Consider the following 21,895-nt stretch of genomic DNA (forward strand, 5'->3'; position numbering starts at 1 on the left):
CAGTTTCAAAGAATTGAAGTGGCGATTGATCACTGCGCCAGTGTTGAGTTTGCCGACAGATAATGAGAAGTTCGTGGTCTACTGTGATGCTTCCAGACAGGGTTTGGGGTTCGTGCTGATGCAAGCTGGTAAGGTGATAGCCTATGCATCGAGACAGTTAAAGGAGTATGAGTAGAGATATCCCACGCATGATCTGGAGTTGGCAGCGGTGGTATTCGCACTTAAGATTTGGAGACATTATTTATATGGTGAGAAGAGCGAGATATACATTGACCATAAAAGTTTGAAGTATTTCTTTACTCAGAAGGATCTGAATATGCGCCAGAGACGGTGGCTGGAGTTGTTTAAGGATTATGATTGTGATATCCTTTACCATCTTGGAAAGGCTAATGTAGTGACTGATGCATTGAGTCGGAGAGGCCTAGGACAGTTGTTCAGTTCGAGGCAGATATCTGATAAGTTGGCTGAGGAGATGACTAGAGAGGGGAATAGAGTTGGCGGTTGGCTGATTAGCCAACATCACTCTACAGTCTACACTCCTTGAGAGGATCAAGGAGGCGCAGGGGAAAGATTCCCAGTTGAGAGGTTACAGAGAGAATGTCTTAGTCGGAGCGACAAAGGACTTTTCTATTTCAGAGATGGGGTTACTGAAGTACAAGGGTTGGATCTGTGTTCTGATGGATTCTGATATCCGGCGGGAGATTCTAAATGAATCGCATACCACTCCCTACTCCTTACATCCAGGTATGACGAAGATGTACCAAGAATTGAGAGCTTTATATTGGTGGTCGGCCATGAAGAAGGATGTGGTGGATTATGTGGCCAAGTGTTTAACGTGTCAGCAGGTCAAGTCTAAACATCAGAGACCAGCAGGGTTGCTGCAGCCTCTAGGGATTCCAGAGTGGAAGTGGGAGGACATTACCATGGACTTTGTGGTTGGTTTGCGGAAAACTATGGGATAGCATGACTCGGTGTGGGTGATTGTGGATAGGTATACATAGTCAGCCCACTTTTTGCCTATCAGGACGACTTATACTATGGAACAGTATGCTGAATTATATGTGAAGGAAATTGTTTGACTTCATGGAGCTCCGAGGTCGATAGTGTCTGACAGAGACCCCACCTTCACCTCCAAGTTTTAGGAGAGCCTGCAAAAGGCTATGGGCACGCAGTTACGGTTTAGTACCGCTTATCATCCTCAGACAGATGGACAGTCTGAGAGGACGATTCAGATATTGGAAGGCATGTTGTGAGCCTGTGTGATAGACTTTGAGGGATCTTGGAGTAAATATCTTCCTTTGATTGAGTTCTCGTATAATAACAGCTATCAAGCGACTATCGGAGTGGCACCGTATGAGATGCTATATGGGAGGAAGTGTAGATCACCTATCCATTGGGATGAGACGTGTAATGCCCCGAATTCTCCGAAGTGGTTTAATGGCGGGATTAGTAGGCCAAGAGGGCCATACTTGCTTAATTATGTGATTAATTGATAATATGCATGTATATGTGAATTATATTATGATATGATATTATATGCATGCATGTGGGTCCACATTTGAATATTAGGGTGTTTTGATAATTTGGCCTGTTAAGGGTATATTTGTGAATTTGGATGCATATTGTGATTTGTGAATGAGATTCCATTATTATGGAGATATATTCGAGCTATTCGGCATGAGACGGTCTTATATAATGGATTAGCGGTTTTGTCATATCGGGGTCAATTATTGGGTAATAAGAATGTTTATTTGATGATAAATTGGGAGCTATTGAGATCAGGATGGAATTCTGGAAGTTTTGACTATAATGTCCCTGGGGGTGTTTTCGAGACCTCGAGAACTAGGTTTTATTTGAGGTTACTTAAGCTTGAAGTAGCTTATCAAATAGAACGTACGTTAGAAAAACCTCTCGTTAGTTCGTTTTGCCGTTCGAAGCGTTTTCAAGGAAATCTCGAGTTCTAGGAGTCGGAATCAAGCGAGGATTGAGGCATAGCGATCCTAGGAAAGATTAGAAGCTTCTTGACTGAAGGATTTGACGGAAAACAACCCAATTGAAGGTAATCTAAGTTTAAAGTTTTGAGTTTTTAGAGTTTCTAAGCTTTGAAATGGATTTTGTGAATCATTGAGATTTTGGTTCGATTGAGCCTTGGGTTTTGATGGTTTTGGATCATTGGGAAGCTTGGGAACTTTGATTTGATGATTTGGGAATGTTTAGGCATGTTTTTGGAGGCTTTGGGATGAAGGAGAACGTGTTTGGGGATTGCTCTGGGTTGGGGGTCGCGGCCCTGTTCTTGGGTGTCGCAGCCCTAGCTTGAAGAAGCAGGTGGCCGAGTCTGTGCCTGCTGAGCGTCGCGGCCCTATGTATAGGGTGCCGCAGCACTTGCTTCAGAGTTGGCTGGGGGCCGCGGCCCAAGGTGCCAGGGCTGTAGCCCTTGAGCAGGGTTGAGCCCGTTTGTGTGTTTTGACCTCGGGAACATAGTTTTAGGCCTCGGGATTGTTCCTACTACTTGGATTAGTTTGGATTGATGTCCCGGAGGCTAGATATTGGTTTGGAAACCTATGTTGCTCATTTTTATTGATGATGTCCCATATTTGGTTATGACTAGGTGACTGCTAAAGGACTAAAGGTTGATCGTTCTCAAGGGTCGTTCTTTTAATCATTCTAGCTCGAATCTGAGGTAAGAAAATTGCACCCTGTGTATGTATGACATGCGTGATTGTTATTGAGGCATGTTGGTTGATAAATGTGGACATGGATTGCATATTACATGCTAGCGAATATTTTTTACTTGTATATGGCACTGACTAGTCAGGGATACTGACCTAAGAGTCAGAACTGGCATAAGCGTCCTGAACGCAGGGTCGAATGAAGATTAGATCTAATCGATATCAGCGTTGAATGGCTCTAAGGCATTAACGCTAGACCGACCCTAAGGTCGATGAACTTATAAGCACTTGGCTAGTCTAAGACTAGTTACTCAGAGCCAGGGCCTAAGGCCCAGGTGACCGCTTGTCACATGGCTAGGGAACGATGTTCCAGGGTTATGACTCTATGGTCATGAGGAAGGTTATGTTGGTGACCAGTCACCATGCACCTATCCTGTTTAAGCTAGTGAAAGGTTCACTTGTCTGTTAAGCCCTGGTGATCCTATCGTCGCATGGTTAAAAGGAGTTGTACCCACTTTAGTGACCTTTGCGACTGTCACCTATCTGTTTTGGACTGAAAGTCCTGAATGATTATTATGATCATTGTTGATATTATATCATGCTATATTGTGTTTTCTTGCTGGGCCTTGGCTCATGGGTGTTATGTGGTGCAGGTAAAGGGAAAGAAAAGCTCACCCAGCCTTGAGTGGAGAGCTTAGGTGGTGATGTGTACATATACGGCCGCTTGACCACCACGGCCAAGGAGTTCTCAGAGGAACTAGGGGGTTTAGCCTATTTTGCCGCTTAGGTCGATGGGTTTGTAAATTTGAAACAGTAGTGACCATTTTGAGTTGTAAATAACTTGTAAATGTTTTGATAAGATCATGAACAGTTATATACTTAATAAAATATATCCTTTCCTTTTTATTGTTTTCACCATAACCTATTAATAACACTTAGAGCACGTTTTTAACCAAAGGACTCGGGTAGCGAGTCAAATTTTCGGTTCACCGTAACTGTTCTGGGGTAACCAGGGCGTTACAACTTAGTATCAGAGCATGCCAAGTAAGGTTCCTGCAGACTGGCTGGGCATGTACACACATCACTGAAGTCAAGCTCGACTCATGGTTTGGTAACTATTTATGTAGTTATATGTATAACTGCTTAAATATAGTATATATGCTTTACCTGTATGCATGAGACACCATGTTAAACCTATGCCCTGAAATATTATATCCTCGACAACTGTGTGCTTATTAGTACTGAGATTGCTGGAACATACTTATTAGTATGGTTGTTTATGAACTATTATGTGATACATGCTGAGTGCTAAATGCTATAGACATGTATCTGCCTGTATATTTATATGACTGTGGAATGTGATAATTGTCTGCTTGTTCTTGGACCATAAGGCAGCAAGAGGTTTAGTTATTACTACCTGACTGGTCGTATTGACCATTGTTTCAGCAAGGTATAACAGATAAGAATGAATCCAGGGTAGACAGATACTTTAGCTGACCAGAGTGATCAGGGCCAGAATAATAATAATAGTCAGGGTGAGGAAAATGACCAGTCACAGATTCCACAGCCAGCTCCTGTAAACTGGCAGTAGATTGTGAGTGATCTGCAGGCTACAATATTAAGATAGGGGGAAGAGCTTCGACTCCTGAAGCAGCAGCAAGGGCCTACAGTGGCCAGTGTATCAGAGGCACCTCCTGTGTCGGTGCCAGCAGTAGAGCAGCTGCCTAAGGTTGGGAATAAATGGGAGCATCTCTATGAAAGGTTCAGGAAGCAGCAACCTCCAGTATTTGAGGGCAGTGCAGATCTTGCCAAGGCTGAGCAATGGATGAGTATGATTACCACTATCCTTGATTTTATGAGGGTATCTGGTAATGAGAGGGTGGCCTGTGCCACTTATATATTTCGGGAGGATGCCCGGATTTGGTGGGAAGTGATTACCCAGACCAAGAATGTGAATGGCCTAACTTGGGAAGAGTTTCAGACTTTATTCAATGAAAAGTATTACAATGATGCCATTAGGGTAGCAAAAGCTGAGGAATTCATTAGGCTACTTCAGGGAAATTTGTCAGTCACTGAGTATGCCTTGAAATTTGATCGTTTGGCAAAGTTTGCCATGGAGCTGGTGCCCACTGATGGGACCAGGAGGGAGAGATTCCTTCAGGGGCTACAGCCTAGATTAGCCCGAGATGTACGTATTACCACTGTGGTAGGGGTTACTACCTATGCACAGGTGGTTGAGAAGGCACCCATAGCTGAGAGTGCAGAGAACAGGATCTTGCGTGATAGTGCAGCCAGAAAGGAATTTAGGAGGCCAGGTCCTCCATTTGTGGGTTCAGGTAGGGGTGGAGGCCCCAGTGATCAGAAGAGGAAGGTTTCTGACACCTTCCCAGTTCCAGGTCCTGATAGGCGGCCCCGTGGTATTTCAATGGGTCGTCCAGGTGGTAGTGAAGCCTGGAAGTCTTATCCCGAGTGCCCTAGATGCAAGAGGCATCATTTGGGAGAGTGTAGGGCAAGGGCCTGCTTCTCATGTGGAGCAGTGGGTCATCTTAGAAAGGATTGCCCAAAGGCAAGAAAAGAAGAACTCAAGAAAGCGGATAGCTTGGCCCCAGCTCGAGTATTCGCATTGACACAAGCAGAAGCTGAGGCTTCTCCCTTAGTTGTTACAGGTCAGCTTCTTAGTGCTGGAACCCCTTATAATGTATTGATTGATTCTGGTGCTACATATTCTTTTGTGGCTAGTAGTGTTATTGATAGACTGTGTAGACCTTGTGATTTTTATGTTGTGGGGTTTGGAACTCTGTTACCCACTGGAGAGTTAGTGGTATCCAGGAGATGGGTCAGATCTTTGCCAGTGACAGTAGAGGGCAGAGAGTTATCAGTGGATTTGATAGAGTTGGTTATGACTGACTTCGATATGATATTGGGTATGGATTGGTTAGCAAAGTATGGGGCAACCATTGATTGTAGAAGGAAGATGGTCACCTTTGAGCCTGAAGGTGAGGATCATTTTGTGTTTGTTGGTGCTGTGCATGGACCTCGCATACCTATGATTTCTGTGTTGAGGGCTAGGGATTTATTGCAAAGAGGTTTTATTGGATTCTTGGCCAGTGTGGTTGATACCACCTAGGTCGTGCCAGTGAGACCAGAAGATACTAGGTTATTTTGTGAGTTTCTAGATGTGCTTCCAGAAGATTTGTCAGGGTTGCCACCGCATAGAGAAATTGAGTTCATTATAGAACTGGCACCAGGGACGGAGCCAGTGTCTAGAGCACCTTACAGAATGGCCCCAGCTGAGTTGAAAGAATTAAAGGTACAGTTGCAAGAACTGTTGGATTTAGGTTTTATCAGACCTAGTTTTCACCTTGGGGTGCGCCAGTTCTGTTTGTAAAGAAGAAGGATGGTTCTCTGAGAATGTGCATTGATTATAGGGAACTGAATAAACTGACATTTAAGAACAAGTATCCTTTGCCAAGGATAGATGATCTGTTTGATCAGTTGCAAGGTAAGAAGGTATTCTCAAAGATCGACCTTCATTCTGGTTATCATCAGTTGAGGGTCAAGGAAGGAGACATACCGAAGACTGCTTTTCGTATCAGGTATGGGCATTATGAGTTCCTAGTTATGTCTTTTGGATTGACTAATGCCCCTGCTGTGTTTATGGATCTGATGAACAGAGTGTTCAAGGATTATCCGGACCAGTTTGTGATCGTTTTCATCGATGATATTCTAGTATATTCTCAATCAGAGTCAGTGCATGAGCAGCATCTGAGGTTGGTTCTACAGAGACTGAGGGAACACAGACTGTTTGCTAAGTTCAAGAAATGTGAGTTCTGGTTATTTCAAGTATCTTTTCTTGGGCACATTTTCAGTAAGGAGGGGATTAAGGTAGATCCAGCGAAGATCGAAGTGATCAGAGATTGGCCAAGGCCAAAGAATGCTTCTGAGGTTAAAAGTTTCCTTGGATTGGCAGGTTATTATAGGCGGTTCGTGAAAGGGTTCTCAAAGATTGCTACTGCATTGACTGAACTGACACGCAAGAGCCAGAAATTTGTGTGGTCAGATAAATGTGAGAACAGCTTCTAGGAACTGAAGCAGAGATTGATTATAGCTCCGATTCTGAGCCTGCCAACAGATCAGGAGAAGTTTGTCATTTATTGTGATGCTTCTCATCAGGGTTTGGGCTGTGTCCTGATGCAGTCAGAGAAGGTAATTGCCTATGCTTCTCGTCAGTTGAAGGAGTATGAAAAGAGATATCCTACTCATGATTTAGAGTTAGCAGCTGTGGTCTTTGCCTTAAAGATATGGAGGCATTATCTCTATGGAGAGAAGTATGAGATTTATACAGACCACAAGAGCCTGAAATACTTCTTCACCCAGAAAGACTTGAATATGAGGCAAAGGCGTTGGCTGGAGTTAGTAAAAGATTATGACTGTGAAATTTTGTATCATCCAGGAAAGGCCAACGTGGTAGCTGATGCTTTAAGCCGGAAGGGTCCGGGTCAGATTTATGGTATGAGGCTGATAGCCAGAGAGTTAGCAGATGATATGACTAGAGCTGGTATAGAGTTGCTAGTGGGCCAGTTAGCTAATATTACACTACAGCCTACGCTGTTAGAGAAAATTAAGGAGGGTCAACTGAGTGATCCATAGCTGATCAAGATCAGGGAGGATGTTCTGGCTGGAGCATCCAGAGATTATACAATGTCTGAGATAGGCTTGCTGAGATACAAATGGCGGATATGTGTTCCGCTGGACATTGCTTTGAAGTGAGAGATTCTGGATGAATCTCATACTACACCTTACTCTTTGCATCCAGGCACCACGAAGATGTATCAGGATGTGAGATCGTTGTATTGGTGGCCGTGGATGAAGAGGGATGTAGTTGAGTATGTGGCTAAGTGCTTGACATGTCAGCAGGTCAAGGCTGAGCATCAGAGGCCGGCAGGGTTATTGCAGCCTCTGGATATCCCTGAGTGGAAGTGGGAAGACATCACGAGGGATTTCATGGTGGGCTTACCCAGGACTGTTGGTCAGCATGATTCTATTTGGGTGATAGTGGATCGCTACACCAAGTCAGCTCACTTTTTTCCAGTGAGGACTACTTATACAGTTGACCAGTATGCAGATCTCTATGTGAGAGAGATCGTGCGCCTCCATGGAGCGCCTAGGTCGTTCGTGTCAGATCGGGACCCTACTTTTACTTCCAAGTTCTAGGGAAGTTTGCAGAAGGCCATGGGGACACAACTAAAGTTCAGTACTGCTTAACATCCTCAGACAGATGGGCAATCTGAGAGGACGATCCAGGTATTGGAAGACATGCTGCGAGCATGTGTGCTGGACTTTGGTGGATCCTGGAGTAAGTATCTACCTTTGATAGAGTTCTCCTACAACAACAGTTATCAGTCTACCATTGGAGTTGCACCTTATGAGATGTTGTATGGTAGGAAATGTAGATCTCTCATTCATTGGGATGAGATAGGTGAAATGAGATAAATAGGTCTTGAGGCAGTTCAGAGGACCAGTGAGGCCATTGAGAAGATTAGAGCTCGGATGCTTACTTCTCAAAGTAGACAGAAGAGCTATTCAGATCCCAAACGCGGGAACGTGGATTTCCAGGTAGGAGACTATGTCTTCCTTAGAGTCTCGCCATGGAAAGGGGTGAGAAGGTTTGGGAAGAAGGGCAAGCTGAGCCCCAGATATGTAGGTCCATTTGAGATCCTAGAAAGGATTGGTCAGGTGGCTTACAGGTTGGCCTTGCCACCGGCGTTTTCGGCCGTGCATAATGTGTTTCATGTTTCAGCTCTTCGGAGGTATGTATTTGATGTGAGCCATATTTTGAGTTATGAAGATCTGGAGCTTAAGCCAGATCTCTCCTTTGAGGAGCAGCCAATTCAGATACTTGACAGGAAAGATAAGGTCCTCATGAATAAGACAATACCTTTGGTTAAGGTATTGTGGAGGAACAGCAAGGTCGAGGAAGCAACCTGGGAGCTGGAGTCAGATATGCAGAATCAGTATCCCGAGTTGTTCAGGTAAATTTCGAGGACGAAATTTCTGTAAGGAAGGGATAGTTGTAATGCCCCAAATTCTCCGATGTGGTTTAATGGCGGGATTAATAGGCCGGGAGGGCCATACTTGCTTAATTATGCCATTAATTGATAATATGTATGTATATGTGAATTATATTATGATATGATATTATATGCATGCATGTGGGTCCACATTTGAATATTAGGGTGTTTTGATAATTTGGCCTGTTAAGGGTATATTTGTGAATTTGGGTGCATATTGTGATTTGTGAATGAGATGCCATTATTATGGAGATATATTTGAGCTATTCGGCATGAGACGGTCTTATATAATGGATTAGCGGTTTTGTCATAATGGGGTCAATTATTGGGTAATAAGAATGTTTATTTGATGATAAATTGGGAGTTATCGAGATCAGGATGGAATTCTGGAAGTTTTGACTATAATGTCCCTGGGGTGTTTTCGGGACCCCAAGCACTAGGTTTTATTTGAGGTTACTTAAGCTTGAAGTAGCTTATCAAATAGAAGAAAAACCTCTCGTTCTTTCTCGTTAGTTCGTTTTGTCGTTCGAAGCGTTTTCAAGGAAATCTCAAGTTCTAAGAGTCGGAATCAAGCGAGAATCGAGGCATAGCGATCCTAGGAAAGATTAGAAGCTTCTTGACCAAAGGATTTGATGGAAAACAACCCAATCGAAGGTAATCTAAGTTTAAAATTTTGAGATTTTAGAATTTCTAAGCTTTGAAATGGATTTTGTGAATCATTGAGTTTTTGGTTCGATTGAGCCTTGGGTTTTGATGGTTTTGGACCATTGGGAAGCTTGGGAACTTGATTTGATGATTTGGGAATGTTTAGGCATGTTTTTGGAGGCTTTGGGATGAAGGAGAACGTGTTTGGGGATTGCTCTGGGTTGGGGGTCGCGGCCCTAGCTTGAAGAAGCAGGTGGCCAAGTCTGTACCTTCTGGGCGCCGCGGCCCTATGTATAGGGTGCCACGGCGCTTGCTTCAAAGTTGGCTGGGGGCCGCGGCCCAAGGTGCCAGGGCCGCAGCCCTTGAGCAGGGTTGAGCCCGTTTGTGTGTTTTGACCTCGGGAACATAGTTTTAGGCCTCGGGATTGTTCCTACTACTTGGATTAGTTTGGATTGATGTCCCGGAGGCTAGATATTGGTTTGGAAACCTATGTTGCTCATTTTTATGACTAGGTGAAGGGCTAAAGGTTGATCGTTCTCAAGGGTCGTTCTTTTAATCATTCTAGCTCGAATCTGAAGTAAGAAAACTGCACCCTGTGTATGTATGACATGCGTGATTGTTATTGAGGCATTTTGGTTGATAAATGTGGACATGGATTGCATATTACATGCTAGCGAATATTGTTTACTTGTATATGGCACTGACTAGTCAGGGATACTGACCTAAGAGTTAGAACCGGCATAAGCGTCCTGAACGCAGGGCCAAATGAAGATTAGATCTAATCGATATCAACGTTGAATGGCTCTAAGGCATTAACGCTGGACCGACCCTAAGGTCGATGAACTTATAAGCGCTTGGCTAGTCTAAGACTAGTTACTCAGAGCCAGGGCCTAAGGCCCAGGTGATCGCTTGTCACATGGCTAGGGAACGATGTTCCAGAGTTATGACTCTATGGTCATGAGAAAGGTTATGTTGGTGACCAGTCACCATGCACCTATCCTGTTTAAGCTAGTGAAAGGTTCACTTGTCTGTTAAGCCCTGGTGACCCTATCGTCACATGGCTAAAGGGAGTTGTACCCACTTTAGTGACTTTTGTGACTGTCACCTATCTGTTTTGGACTGAAAGTCTTGAATGATTATTATGATCATTGTTGATATTATATCATGCTATATTGTGTTTTCTTGCTGGGCCATGGCTCATGGGTGCTATGTGGTGCAGGTAAAGGGAAAGAAAAGCTCACCCAGCCTTGAGTGGAGAGCTTAGGTGGTGATGTGTACATATGTGGCCGCTTGACCACCACGGTCAAGGAGTTCTCAGAGGAACTAGGGGGTTTACCCTATTTTGCCGCTTAGGTCGGCGGGTTTGTAAATTTGAAACAGTAGTGACCATTTTGAGTTGTAAATAACTTGTAAACGTTTTGAAAAGCTCATGAGCAGTTATATACTTAATAAAATATATCATTTCCTTTTTATTGTTTTCACCATAACCTGTTAATAACACTTAGAGCACATTTTTAACCAAATGACTCGGTTAGCGGGTCAAATTTCTGGTTCACCGTTCACCGTAACTGTTCTGGGGTAACCAGGGTGTTACAAGACGGGTGAGAAAAGTTATTTGGGTCCTGAGATGGTTCAGAGGACCAATGAGGCGATTGAAAAGATTAGAGCGCGAATGCTCGCCTCCCAGAGTCGCCAGAAGAGTATTCATACCTGAAACGCAGGAGTGTAGAATTTCAGGTTGGTGACCATGTGTTCCTTAGGGTTTCACCTCTAAGAGGAGTGAAACGGTTCGTGTTCGGGGCAAGCTGAGCCCTAGGTTTGTTGGACCCTTTGAGATTTTGGAACGGGTTGGGGAGGTGGCTTACAAGTTAGCGATGCCTCCAGCCTTATCAGGGGTTCATAATGTTTTTCATGTGTCCATGCTCCGAAAGTATGTATCAGATTCGACACACGTACTGAGTTATGGGAGATTGGAGCTGGACCAGGATTTGTCCTATGAGGAGAAGCCGATTCGGATTCTTGACCGGAAAGATAAGGTTTTGCGGAGCAAGACCATCGCCTTGGTGAAAGTGCTGTGGAGGAACAGCCAAGTTGAGGAGGCGACATGGGAACTTGAATCAGACATGCAGGAGCGGTATCTCGAGTTGTTCAGGTAATTTCGAGGACGAAATCTCTGTAAGGAGGGGATAGTTGTAGCGACCCAAATTTGCTAATAAGGCTTGGGGCCTTGATTAGCGTGCCTGGAGGGCAATAAATGGTTATTATGATAATATATGTGTATTTGATGATTATGTAATTAGGAATGCATGTTTAAGTGAAGTAAATATGCATGTGGACCCCATTTGGTTGTTAGTGGCAATTGGTAATTTTAACCGTTGAGGGCATAAATGTAATATATGTGATATTCTTGATATAATGGTGATATATTTGTGATGCACGTTCCGAGACGGTCTTAGAGAGCTATTCCGCTTAAAGTCACAATGGGAATATTATAAATTTAGTTGGGGACTCTTAATTAATGGTTAATGGTATTTTAGTAACTTGGGTAACCATAGGTAACCATTGAGGATGGTTACTCTAAGTGAGAAAATGGTATTTTTGTAAGAGGATAGGAAAGGTCTAAGTTGCCCTCGAGGATTAGTTAGAATATGGGTTAGATGGAAGGGCAAATGGGTATTTTGGCTGGGATTTAGATAACTATGGCTGAGTGGGAAAGCTATTCACATTTCCTACACTTAGACAAATTCAACTCTTGCTGAAAGTTGAGGAAAAGTTAAGAAGCAAGAAGGAGAGGAAGGAAGGGAAAATCTCTTGGGATCAAGAAAGGGGTTTAGGGCTGAGATTGGAGTAATTGAATTCAAGCTTTAGCTCAAGGGTGTGTTAATCACAGAGGTAAGAAATTCAACCATGGTTTTTCTTTAAAGTTTACGCTTGTTTTGAGGATTTGAGAATGAGGGTTGAAGCTAAATTTGCAACTTGTTGTTTGTGAGAATTCAGCTGGGAATCAAAGGGATTTAGCTTAAAGTTGAAGTAGGAAGAAGCTCAAGGTCGAATTCCATCTTGAGGTATGAATTCCATGCATATTTGAAAGTTATTTCTGGTTTAGTTTAAGAATTCTAAAGGTTAGTTTAAACTTTGCAAGGGTTGGTTTAAGTTTTGAGAACTTTGAACCACTAAGTGATTTTTGAGTTTGATTGTGTATCTAGGCTTGTTGTTGATGTTTATAAGTTGTTAGATAGTTTATTTGGGGTTTTGAATTGAATTTGGGACTTAGGTAAGTCTTGGTAATGATTTGGAAGTGTTTTGGCTTGGGAAAAACGTTTGGAGAAACCCAGATTTCTGGGTTTGCGAAAAGGCGCCGCGGCGCTAGGCTGCATCAAGGGAAAGGAACCACGCTGGGCGCCGCGACCTTTAAGGACTAGTGCCACAACGCTAGGCCATTTTTGGGCAGGGGAAAATTTCAGTTTTTAGGCTTTTGCCCAGGGGGCTCGGGGGATGCTTCCGCCACTTTGTGTAGGGATCTGGGAGGTCCCGAGGGCTCGAGATTGGTTCTGGGAGATGCTTTTGAATTGGTTAGTAATGGGAGTGCTATTTATGTGTTGTGACTAGGTTCTCGGTGAGGCTCGAATTTGAGGACCGTGCTCGAGGGTTCAGTGCTCAAGAAGCTCGGGACACAGGTAAGAAAGTTGTTGTACCCATAGAGCAGGGCGAGGCCCCATAGTTATGTTGTAGGGCACGACCCTATTTGATTATGTGTTGGGTGTAGCCCATTGATTATGTATGTAAATGTTTGAGTTATGTTTTAATTATGCTGTGTATGCATATATGTGAATGATTGGCAAGGGCCGGGAACGACAAAGGCTGGGAACGGCGAAGGCCGAGAACGGCAAGGGGCCGGAAGCAGCGTTTAGCACGCGGAGTGTGAGTTGCCAGGGTAAGACCCTAAAGGATACCTGGGATGTCCTTACGGTGTAGACCGTAGCCCAGGGCCTGGTAAAGCGTTTGGGACGGCATGGTCGTATGTGTTTAGTCTGTTGGAAAATTTGCTATATGCTGAGTGGTTCTTATGCATATGTTATCTTTTTATGTGGAGTTTTCTTGCTGGCCTTCGGCTCACGGGTGCTCTGTGGTGCAAGTAAGGGCAAGGAGAAAGTCAACCGACCATGAGTATGGAGAGCATGAGGCGGCGCGTACATGTCTGGTCTACCTGGCTACCACGGCCAGGGGTGTTTTTTTTGGAAGTTGTTTATAAAGAACCTTATTTTGTCGTATAGTCGACTTTAATTATGTTTTGAGTTGTAAATATTTATAAACAGTATTTTGGGATCCCAAATGTTAAACATTTTATGTTTTTCAGTAAATGGAATTATTTTCAAAGTTTATGACTCTGTTTATGATTTGATTACACGTTTGCTTTAAAACCTCAATTAGCGAGTTAAAAACACGTTTTAAACTCACTTAGTAATGGCTCTAAAGAAGTAGGGCGTTACAAGTCCCATATTTTCTAGAGTGGCTTTGTAAAGAATATTCACCGAGCTCCCGTTATCAATCAGGATTCGGCGTACCCTCTTGTTCGCGAGCTGGAGAGTAATGACCAGGGGGTCATTATGAGGAAATTGGACATGCGATGCGTCCTCTTCGGTAAATGTTATGGGTTGAGTCTTAACCCTCTATTGTTTTGGAGCTCGCGGTTCGGGTTCGTAAGGAGAACCGTCTCCAGTCTTGAGCTCGTTTACGTATCTTTTCTGGGTGTTCTTGCCCAAACATGCGATATGAGGTCCCCCTGAGATGGTTACTACATCCTCCCCATCAATCGAAGGAGGTCTCTCATCATCCCGAGCTCGGAAGTTATTGTGTTGGGCAGGCTATGCGACTGCTGCCCTCTGACTTGTTGATGCTTGATTGGGATTTTGGTTTCTGACATATTGACCGAAATATCCTCTCGAGATCAAACCTTCGATCTCGTCCTTTAATTGTCGACACTCGTCGGTTGTGTGTCCAATGTCTCTATGGAATCTGCAGTATTTATTTGAGTCTTTTTTTTTCCTTCTGATTCCTCATGGGGTCAGGTCGTCTGAATGGGACCTGGTTTTCATTGGCCAGATAAATATTCTGCCGAGACTCATTGAGCTCAGTATACACCGCTCCACCTCCTAGATCCGAGAACCAGCACCTTAGATGTAACGCCCCACGTCACTATGACTGCTTACTGGAATGACGACTGGCCCTACAAACCAACATGAGTCTTTCCAGCGTCCTTTGTCCTCACTCGCATGCTTCCAAACCTCATTTTTGGTGCCAAATGAACCCAAAAACCATCCTCACACACCCCAAGCATCACAACCACAAGAACCCTAGCCAAAACTCCCAACAAAACCAATCATCCAACCTAGAAATCTCAACTGAAAACCACAACTAAAACAGATCAAACCAGGGATTTTAATGGCTAGAAACTTACCTCAAGCTAAGATTATGATGCTCTTCAATGGTGGACCACACTCCCAAGCTCTCAAGACTTACTTCCCAAGCTTGAATCCTCAAGTTAGGCTCAAAAATACAAAGAAAACAGGGAGAAAATAGGTACGGAAGAAGCTTTTGAAGTTACTCTGTTTTCTCTTCTTTCTACAGCCTTCAATGGCTTATATCTATCCTAGGGGTGAAAAGACCAAAATACCCCTAGGTCAATTAAGGGTTTCTAAAAGCTCCCAAGGGAAAAATTGGTATTTCCCACCTATTTCGTTAATCATAATTAACGCTCTCCAATTCCTGCTATTCTCAAAATACTCAAACACCAATAATTATATCCCGTTACCCTTTAATTCCCAGCAACGCTCTAATCATTAAAATCACCCCGAGACTCATCCCGAGCCCCGAGCTTAAACCTGTTATGACTAGACCGCTAATTAACATTCCAAGATCGTCTCATGCCGAATAGCTCGAACAAATCCACATTATAATGTGGTCTCAACAATATGTCACCGACATGCATACAAATATACAATTACACCCTCAATGGGCCAAATTACCAAAACACCCCTGTAATTGAAATGTGGACCCACATGCATGCATTTAACATCATATTATAATATAATTCATATAAACATGCATATTATCAATTAATTGCATAATTAAACAATTATGGCCCTCCCAGCCTACTAATCCAGTCATTAAACCGCATTAGGGATTTCGGGGCATTACATTGGGCCTGGGAGGCGATAGAGATACAAGACCCCTTGCCTTAACTGTCCGAGTGGAGAACCTTCATCTCCGAGACCGAACATCGGCGAGTAGTTCACCAAGACACCTACTGCCCCCTTCGAATAAAACCTTATCTATGAAGATCATTTCTCCGACTACAGGCCTCAAGCAGTAACATGCCCCCAGAATGTACACAAACATCCTCGCCAGCCACTGGGGGTTGTCATGTGTCGGCGGTGAAAAATACGAATAATAAATATGTAAACATTTTTTTAATACTTTTTTTTATCTTTTATTCCTTTCTCTCTCCCATCAGCTAGTTTTTTTTTATTTTTAAATTTTATTCATTAAATTTAACTATTAAATAATAATTATAAATATAATATTTAAATGATGTAAAAGAAAATATAGAGAAGTTGGTGTATGGTGTAATACAAAATTGTGAGGTAAAATAAAAAAAAGTGGAGTTTTGATCATGTATTTTGATAGGTAGAGTAGAACATCTATTGGAAGTACTCTTAGTCATAAATTTTAGAAGAAAGTGGTACAAAATAAAGATTTTGAGGGACATTGAAATAAACACACAAAAATAAGGTTTGTAGAAAAAAGGACAATCTATTGTATTTTAAACAATTTCCTCTAGAGAAAAACAACTATAAAATGACCTAATTAAAACAACAATATCTCTTCAAAGGCCACTAACTTGAGAAGTTGACCAAAGGACAGTAACTTTCAAAAAATGACAATAAATTTGAAGGAAAAAAAATATATCGTTTGTTGCAACCAAAAAAATGCCGCAATGTGCCTAAGACCAAACATATCATGTAATAATGGGCCCAAAGCTCTTTACGTAGCCCAAATAATCATTTATTTGGAGAAACCCACTATAGGACGTTTAAATTAGTAATATCTTTATTAATAGGATTTATACTTTTTTTTAGACAATGTGTTTTTTCTCATTACTTGTTTGGACCCTGTGTTTTTTTTCATTACTTGTTTGGATCCTGTGTTTTGACAAATTATTTTTTGGACCCTATGTGTTTGTAAAATGGTTAAAATAGAACCCTAAACTCAATTTTGATGAAAAAAAAAATTGAATATAACAACACAGTTTTTTAGTATAATGATTTTATTTTTGTTCTGAATTGTTAGTTTGGTAAATTATTTGTGATTTTAATTGAGAAAACATTGACCAAAATCGGATTTAAGGTTCTATTTTAACCATTTTACAAAACATAAGATCCAAAAAGTAATTTATCAAAACACAGGGTCCAAACAGGTAATGGAAAAAAACACAAGATCCAAAAATGTATAAACCCTTATTAATATGCATAAAGAATGAGGTAAGTTCTTCTCACATAAGCGGAAGACAAATTTTAATGTTATTAATATAACCTTTGAGAGAGGATAAGCAAACACGGGAAGGTTGGTTACACATTAACTAATCATATTCTGCCACCTAATCCACGGTTCTTCTCTCCGTTGCTATAAATAGTCAATGTTGAGAACAACAAAGACAAATATAACTTTTCTATTGTTACTCTACTCAAATATATACTTAAGCATCACGATAACCCTAGGTGCTTTGTTAGCTTTGAAGATTTAAGATTTCAATCGGAAAAAGGAGCTAAAGTCAATGAAAAAGAAGGATCGAAATACTCTTCAACACCCTCGTTCTCTCTCGTGCTTTAGACTCCAAATTATTTTTCCTTTTTTGTTAAAATGCCAGAGACCTAGATTTGATGTCGCTTTGTAGATTTTCCCACCAAACATTGTACAAAGTTAAGGTGTGAAGTCTTGAACCAATGATAGTTCATACTCAAACCTCAAATGGTTAAAACAAATACGACATATATTGTCTTCATAACATAACATAACAAAAATAACATTCCATTTTCTTTACTCGTTTTCTTTTTACACAATTGCATTGCACGTTCAACACTTCACGTAAGTCGAAAGCCCCCCATCACCAAGAGCTTTCTTACTCTCTTTTTTTCTCCGGTTGATACAACAACGTTAGAAGTGGCTACTTTGTAGTGATTGAACTCGGCCCATCTTCAACAACAACCGTTGATTTTTCATTGTTGAAAGGGAAAAAAATCAATTATATGGAAAACCCTTTTAAGCTTTGGATTGGCTTCTTGAAGCATTTCGTCTTGCACAGCATCCCACAAAATATATCATGGACTGCCATTGATAACACAACAAAAGGTAAGAAAAGAAAACTTAACTCCTCAATTTTTTTTTATATATTTATAGATTATCTTAATCTTCAAATAACTTCCTCGTTAAAATTTTATTCAATATTAAATGACACTTTTATAAGACTCAACTGTCTATAATTGATTGCAAGTTGGGTGATCAGAATGGCTTACCAAGACAAGAAAGAGGGCAACATTGAAGATTGCTACAACTCTCCACTCTGTTTTCATGTATTGTGCTACTCCAGCCCTATAAAAACCATTAAGAAGGTAAAAACATATATGAGAAATGCAACCATTACAGATGACCGAGACATCACCGCCATTGATTTCGGCCATTCCAATCCATGGCTAAGAGAGATGGTGATGATGCTTACTTGCAAGAATCACAGTTGTAGCACTTGACTTGGCGAGAATTCTTGTAGAGTTTGCAGTCCTTGTTGGAACTTACTGGATGAAAACTTAAATCATAGAATGAAGCATTTACGGCTGGATAACCACAGCTATAGATGAAATGGTAAATGGGAATGTCAGTTAACTTGGAGTTTCACTCAGTCTTAAATAAGTATTTTTTAAAATTATAATGCATATGTACTTTTACATTTTACAATTATCACTTTTTTCAAAAAAAATATAAAAACTTTTAAAAATACCCTTGTAAAGAAATGAGGAGCTGATTACTAATTGCACAGACAAAGGGGAAAAAAGGGTAACTTACTCAGAGGGTGGCCGACAGCAGCCGGCCTCGATAGGGGTCAGTTTTGCAGATTTGTATTGCTTAAGAGTCTACAAAGAAGAAGAAAGATATGTTAAGCCAATATGAGATTTGAAAAACCAAGCAAGCGTGAAACATAAAAAATAGGAATTTTAACAAGTCGAAAGCATACACCTTATATTTTTTTGACAGGTTGTTGCAGTCTTCAGATTTCACAAGACAAATCTTCAACTCCTTCCAGTTGTGAGTATTGTTCAGCTGTAAAGAGATGACTAATATTCAATATCACGAAATGAATGTGGTAAAGATGATGTTCGATCTGCAATATCTCTCATATTGTAAATTAAAGTGTTTGCTTACCTGATTTAGAAACCAGGAACTGTAATCTTTAAGCTGATACTCCTTGTATCTGACCAACCAAGACAACATTAATTTCTTCCCATTACCAATTTATGCATTAGATTATCATTTTTAGATGATTGTTGGCATGAAGCCCTATTCTTCAGACAATTTAGAGAGCTTAAAGCATGATGTCTTGTTACTTTCATCGGTTAAACTGAAATCTTACCTCAGACCATCCACGCTATGACCGGAACCGTTGTTTGTTACAATGAACCTACAAGTGAAAAAGAGAGCTTATGTAACATCCAAAGTCCTTGATAACTAATCGACACACTAGTAATGCTCATTTTTTCGAAACTGAACTCCTTGCTTGAACAAACATTTGCTGTCCTAATTTTCCTATCTCCAACCGGTTACTTCTCCATATTTTGACATCTATATTAATTTTTTTTATCTTAATAAATATACATACTCTCTTCTATACATTATAGAGGTTGGAGACAATGTAATTGAGACAGTAAATTTTTATTCTCCTTGCCTAACCCTACAATATTTGAGAAACAAAAAACTATAGCAATTGCTAGTTGCTACCCAAGAGGGACTCGAACGTCAAATCTTATGGAAGCAAACCACATGCTTAACCGTTTAACCCTCTTAAATACTCCTAGTAATACTTATAAAGCAAGAACATTATGGTATGTAAGAGGGACAAGAAACTATAACAATTGCTAAGTTAGTATCTAAAAAGGACTCGAACTTTCGACCTTGTAGAAGCAAACAACATGCTTGACGGTTTGAGCTACCCCTCTTGGGTACTACTAGTAATAATTATAAAGCAAGAACAATTTAATCTAACACTGTGAGAGAGTATAATAACATCAGAATTCTCATCAACACAACATTAAGATCCTCTCATTTATTGCTGCATATAATCTTAGTGACTACACTTTCTGTACTTAAGACTTCCACTCTAACAAGATAATCATCTAAATGAGAATTAACTTAAAAGCGGTCATTATTGTTATGCAATATAGACGATTGATACTATTCAACAATTAGTCAATGAAAAGGAGAATTCAACAACTCATGTGAAGCATTGATTGAAGTTTAGTAGAACAAAAGCACTTACGCCAACACTGTAAATACCAGAATTCCGATCAGTATGAAGCAGAGCATGATCAAATACTGCAAGTACAAAGTCAAGGAAAGCCCAGAAAACAAAGTTGAATTTATACATACATACATACATGCATACATCTGATGGAGTACAAATTTACAAATCTTTATAACATAAGGGCAAGGATACAATCCACAACAATATGGAGCTGTTCTTCAATGCGCCCAAGAAGCCGATTATAGATCTATACACACCCAAAAATGAAAAAATAAAACAGCTCACTTGTCTATGTTTAGAGAATATATAACAAATGGAATTTAATAAGGAAGAAAAATTAAACAACTTACACAAGAAAGATTACACCGCCGAGGCATAAGATTGGAAAAGTTAGGGACCTTCTACAGCCATCGTGATGAGTGCTCATCCACACCCCAAACACCACCACAACCACTGCTAAAAGCTGTTCATACATACAAAGCATGTAAAGCCCAAAATGAAAAACATAACAAACATAAAAAGCAACTTATTTTGGCAAATATAATTTGGAACAGGGTTTTCTAAAGACCCTTTTAAGCAAGAGCTTGAAAATAGAAAAATGAGAGTACATTGCAGAATAACAGTATGAAAAATGGAGTTCGAAGTTCTTAAAACCTATTATCGATGTTATAACCTATATCAAGTTAACAACAGTGGCAAAATAGCATGAAATGGAGGAAACTAAAGAAGGGTTTTGTACAAGAAAAGAGAATGAGGATTAAGAAGGAGAAGAGAGAAAATACCATGGTTAAAAAGTTGACCCATCTGATCACAAAGGTGCTGGTTCCAACACCCATTTTCTCTTCTACTCTTCTGAAACTTTCAGAGAAAGGAGACAGAGGTGGATAGAGAATGTCAGAGAGTTTTCTGGGCGCAAGGGTATTGTTTTTAATAAATAAAAAAATAAGTTTTTCTTCTGAAACACTAACTAGTCACTAGTGTGATGATGAAGCAGTCGTGGGTGAAGAAAAATAGTAAGGCAAAGCTGTTGGGGTTGGCTGGTCCAGTCAAGAGTTGGGTCAAATATGGAGATAGAGATTAGAGTTGATAAAGAAGGGTATTTTGGTCAAATGAGAAATGGGCTGCATTCCAATCGCACATGGGCGTGGCTCATGTTTTTCCAAGGTTCGCCATTGGACACGACCCGACAAAGAATAACGGGCCACAAAGATTTTAAAGCCTTTTGCTTAGCTCCTAATATGGTCAAAACTAACTAAAACTACAAGTCAACTTGGTTTTCCTCACGCAAGACTCATCATTGTATCTTAAAACATATCTATGTCGTTTTTTTTAGATAGAGTAAACAAAGTAATGAATAAAATTAACAAAACTAACACTCAATAATGTGTAATAATTCTTAAAGACGCATGTTTTCCAAAATAAATGACATTATATTCATGAGTGGTAAAGAAATAAAGACATGTCACAAAACTATTGAGTGTAAATTTGTATCAACCTAATATTACTTATAATATCAAATTTTACCAAGGATATTTTTAATTTACCATCTAACAACAGTCATTCGTTCATCTCAAAAAAAAAAAATCAACAACAACAACAGTCATTCGTGTTAAGGAACCGAATTATGGATACCAAACTCAAGCTCAATTGAAAAAGACTATTGTTCAAGAAACCTGGCATTGGTCATGCCTATCTTATTTATAAATAGGACTTTGTCATGTTAATGCATTCCATTCACCTTAAAACTGTCCAATTAATAGTTGGTTGAGTAGTTGTTAATTATTATTACAAGCCTAAGTACATCAAACCAAATCCATATACATTAAATCTTAATCCAAGTACATAAAATAAAATTGGCAGTACACAACGGATTACAGTCCATTTTTTTACAAAATCTAATGCCTATATATTTTTATATATATTGTTTGATGCCATGCAAG

General features: G+C 40.6%; 1 protein-coding gene across 1 annotated transcript; it reads right to left on the reverse strand.

Annotated features, from left to right (window-relative positions):
• Positions 1-17,317: 17,317 nt before the first annotated feature.
• On the reverse strand, positions 17,318-21,005 carry LOC133778377 (tetraspanin-10). The gene is made up of 11 exons (XM_062218274.1): positions 20,738-21,005; positions 20,306-20,418; positions 20,148-20,202; positions 19,971-20,026; positions 19,068-19,115; positions 18,860-18,908; positions 18,674-18,757; positions 18,503-18,570; positions 18,162-18,287; positions 17,959-18,034; positions 17,318-17,770 (listed from the first exon to the last, which is right to left on the reverse strand). Exons 1-11 carry the CDS (start codon positions 20,789-20,791, stop codon positions 17,705-17,707), a joined length of 795 nt encoding a protein of 264 aa, XP_062074258.1. The 5' UTR covers positions 20,792-21,005; the 3' UTR covers positions 17,318-17,704.
• Between the last annotated feature and the right edge of the window lie 890 nt (positions 21,006-21,895).

The sequence above is a fragment of the Humulus lupulus genome, chromosome 5, assembly GCF_963169125.1.
Source record: "Humulus lupulus chromosome 5, drHumLupu1.1, whole genome shotgun sequence".
Lineage (NCBI taxonomy): Eukaryota > Viridiplantae > Streptophyta > Magnoliopsida > Rosales > Cannabaceae > Humulus > Humulus lupulus.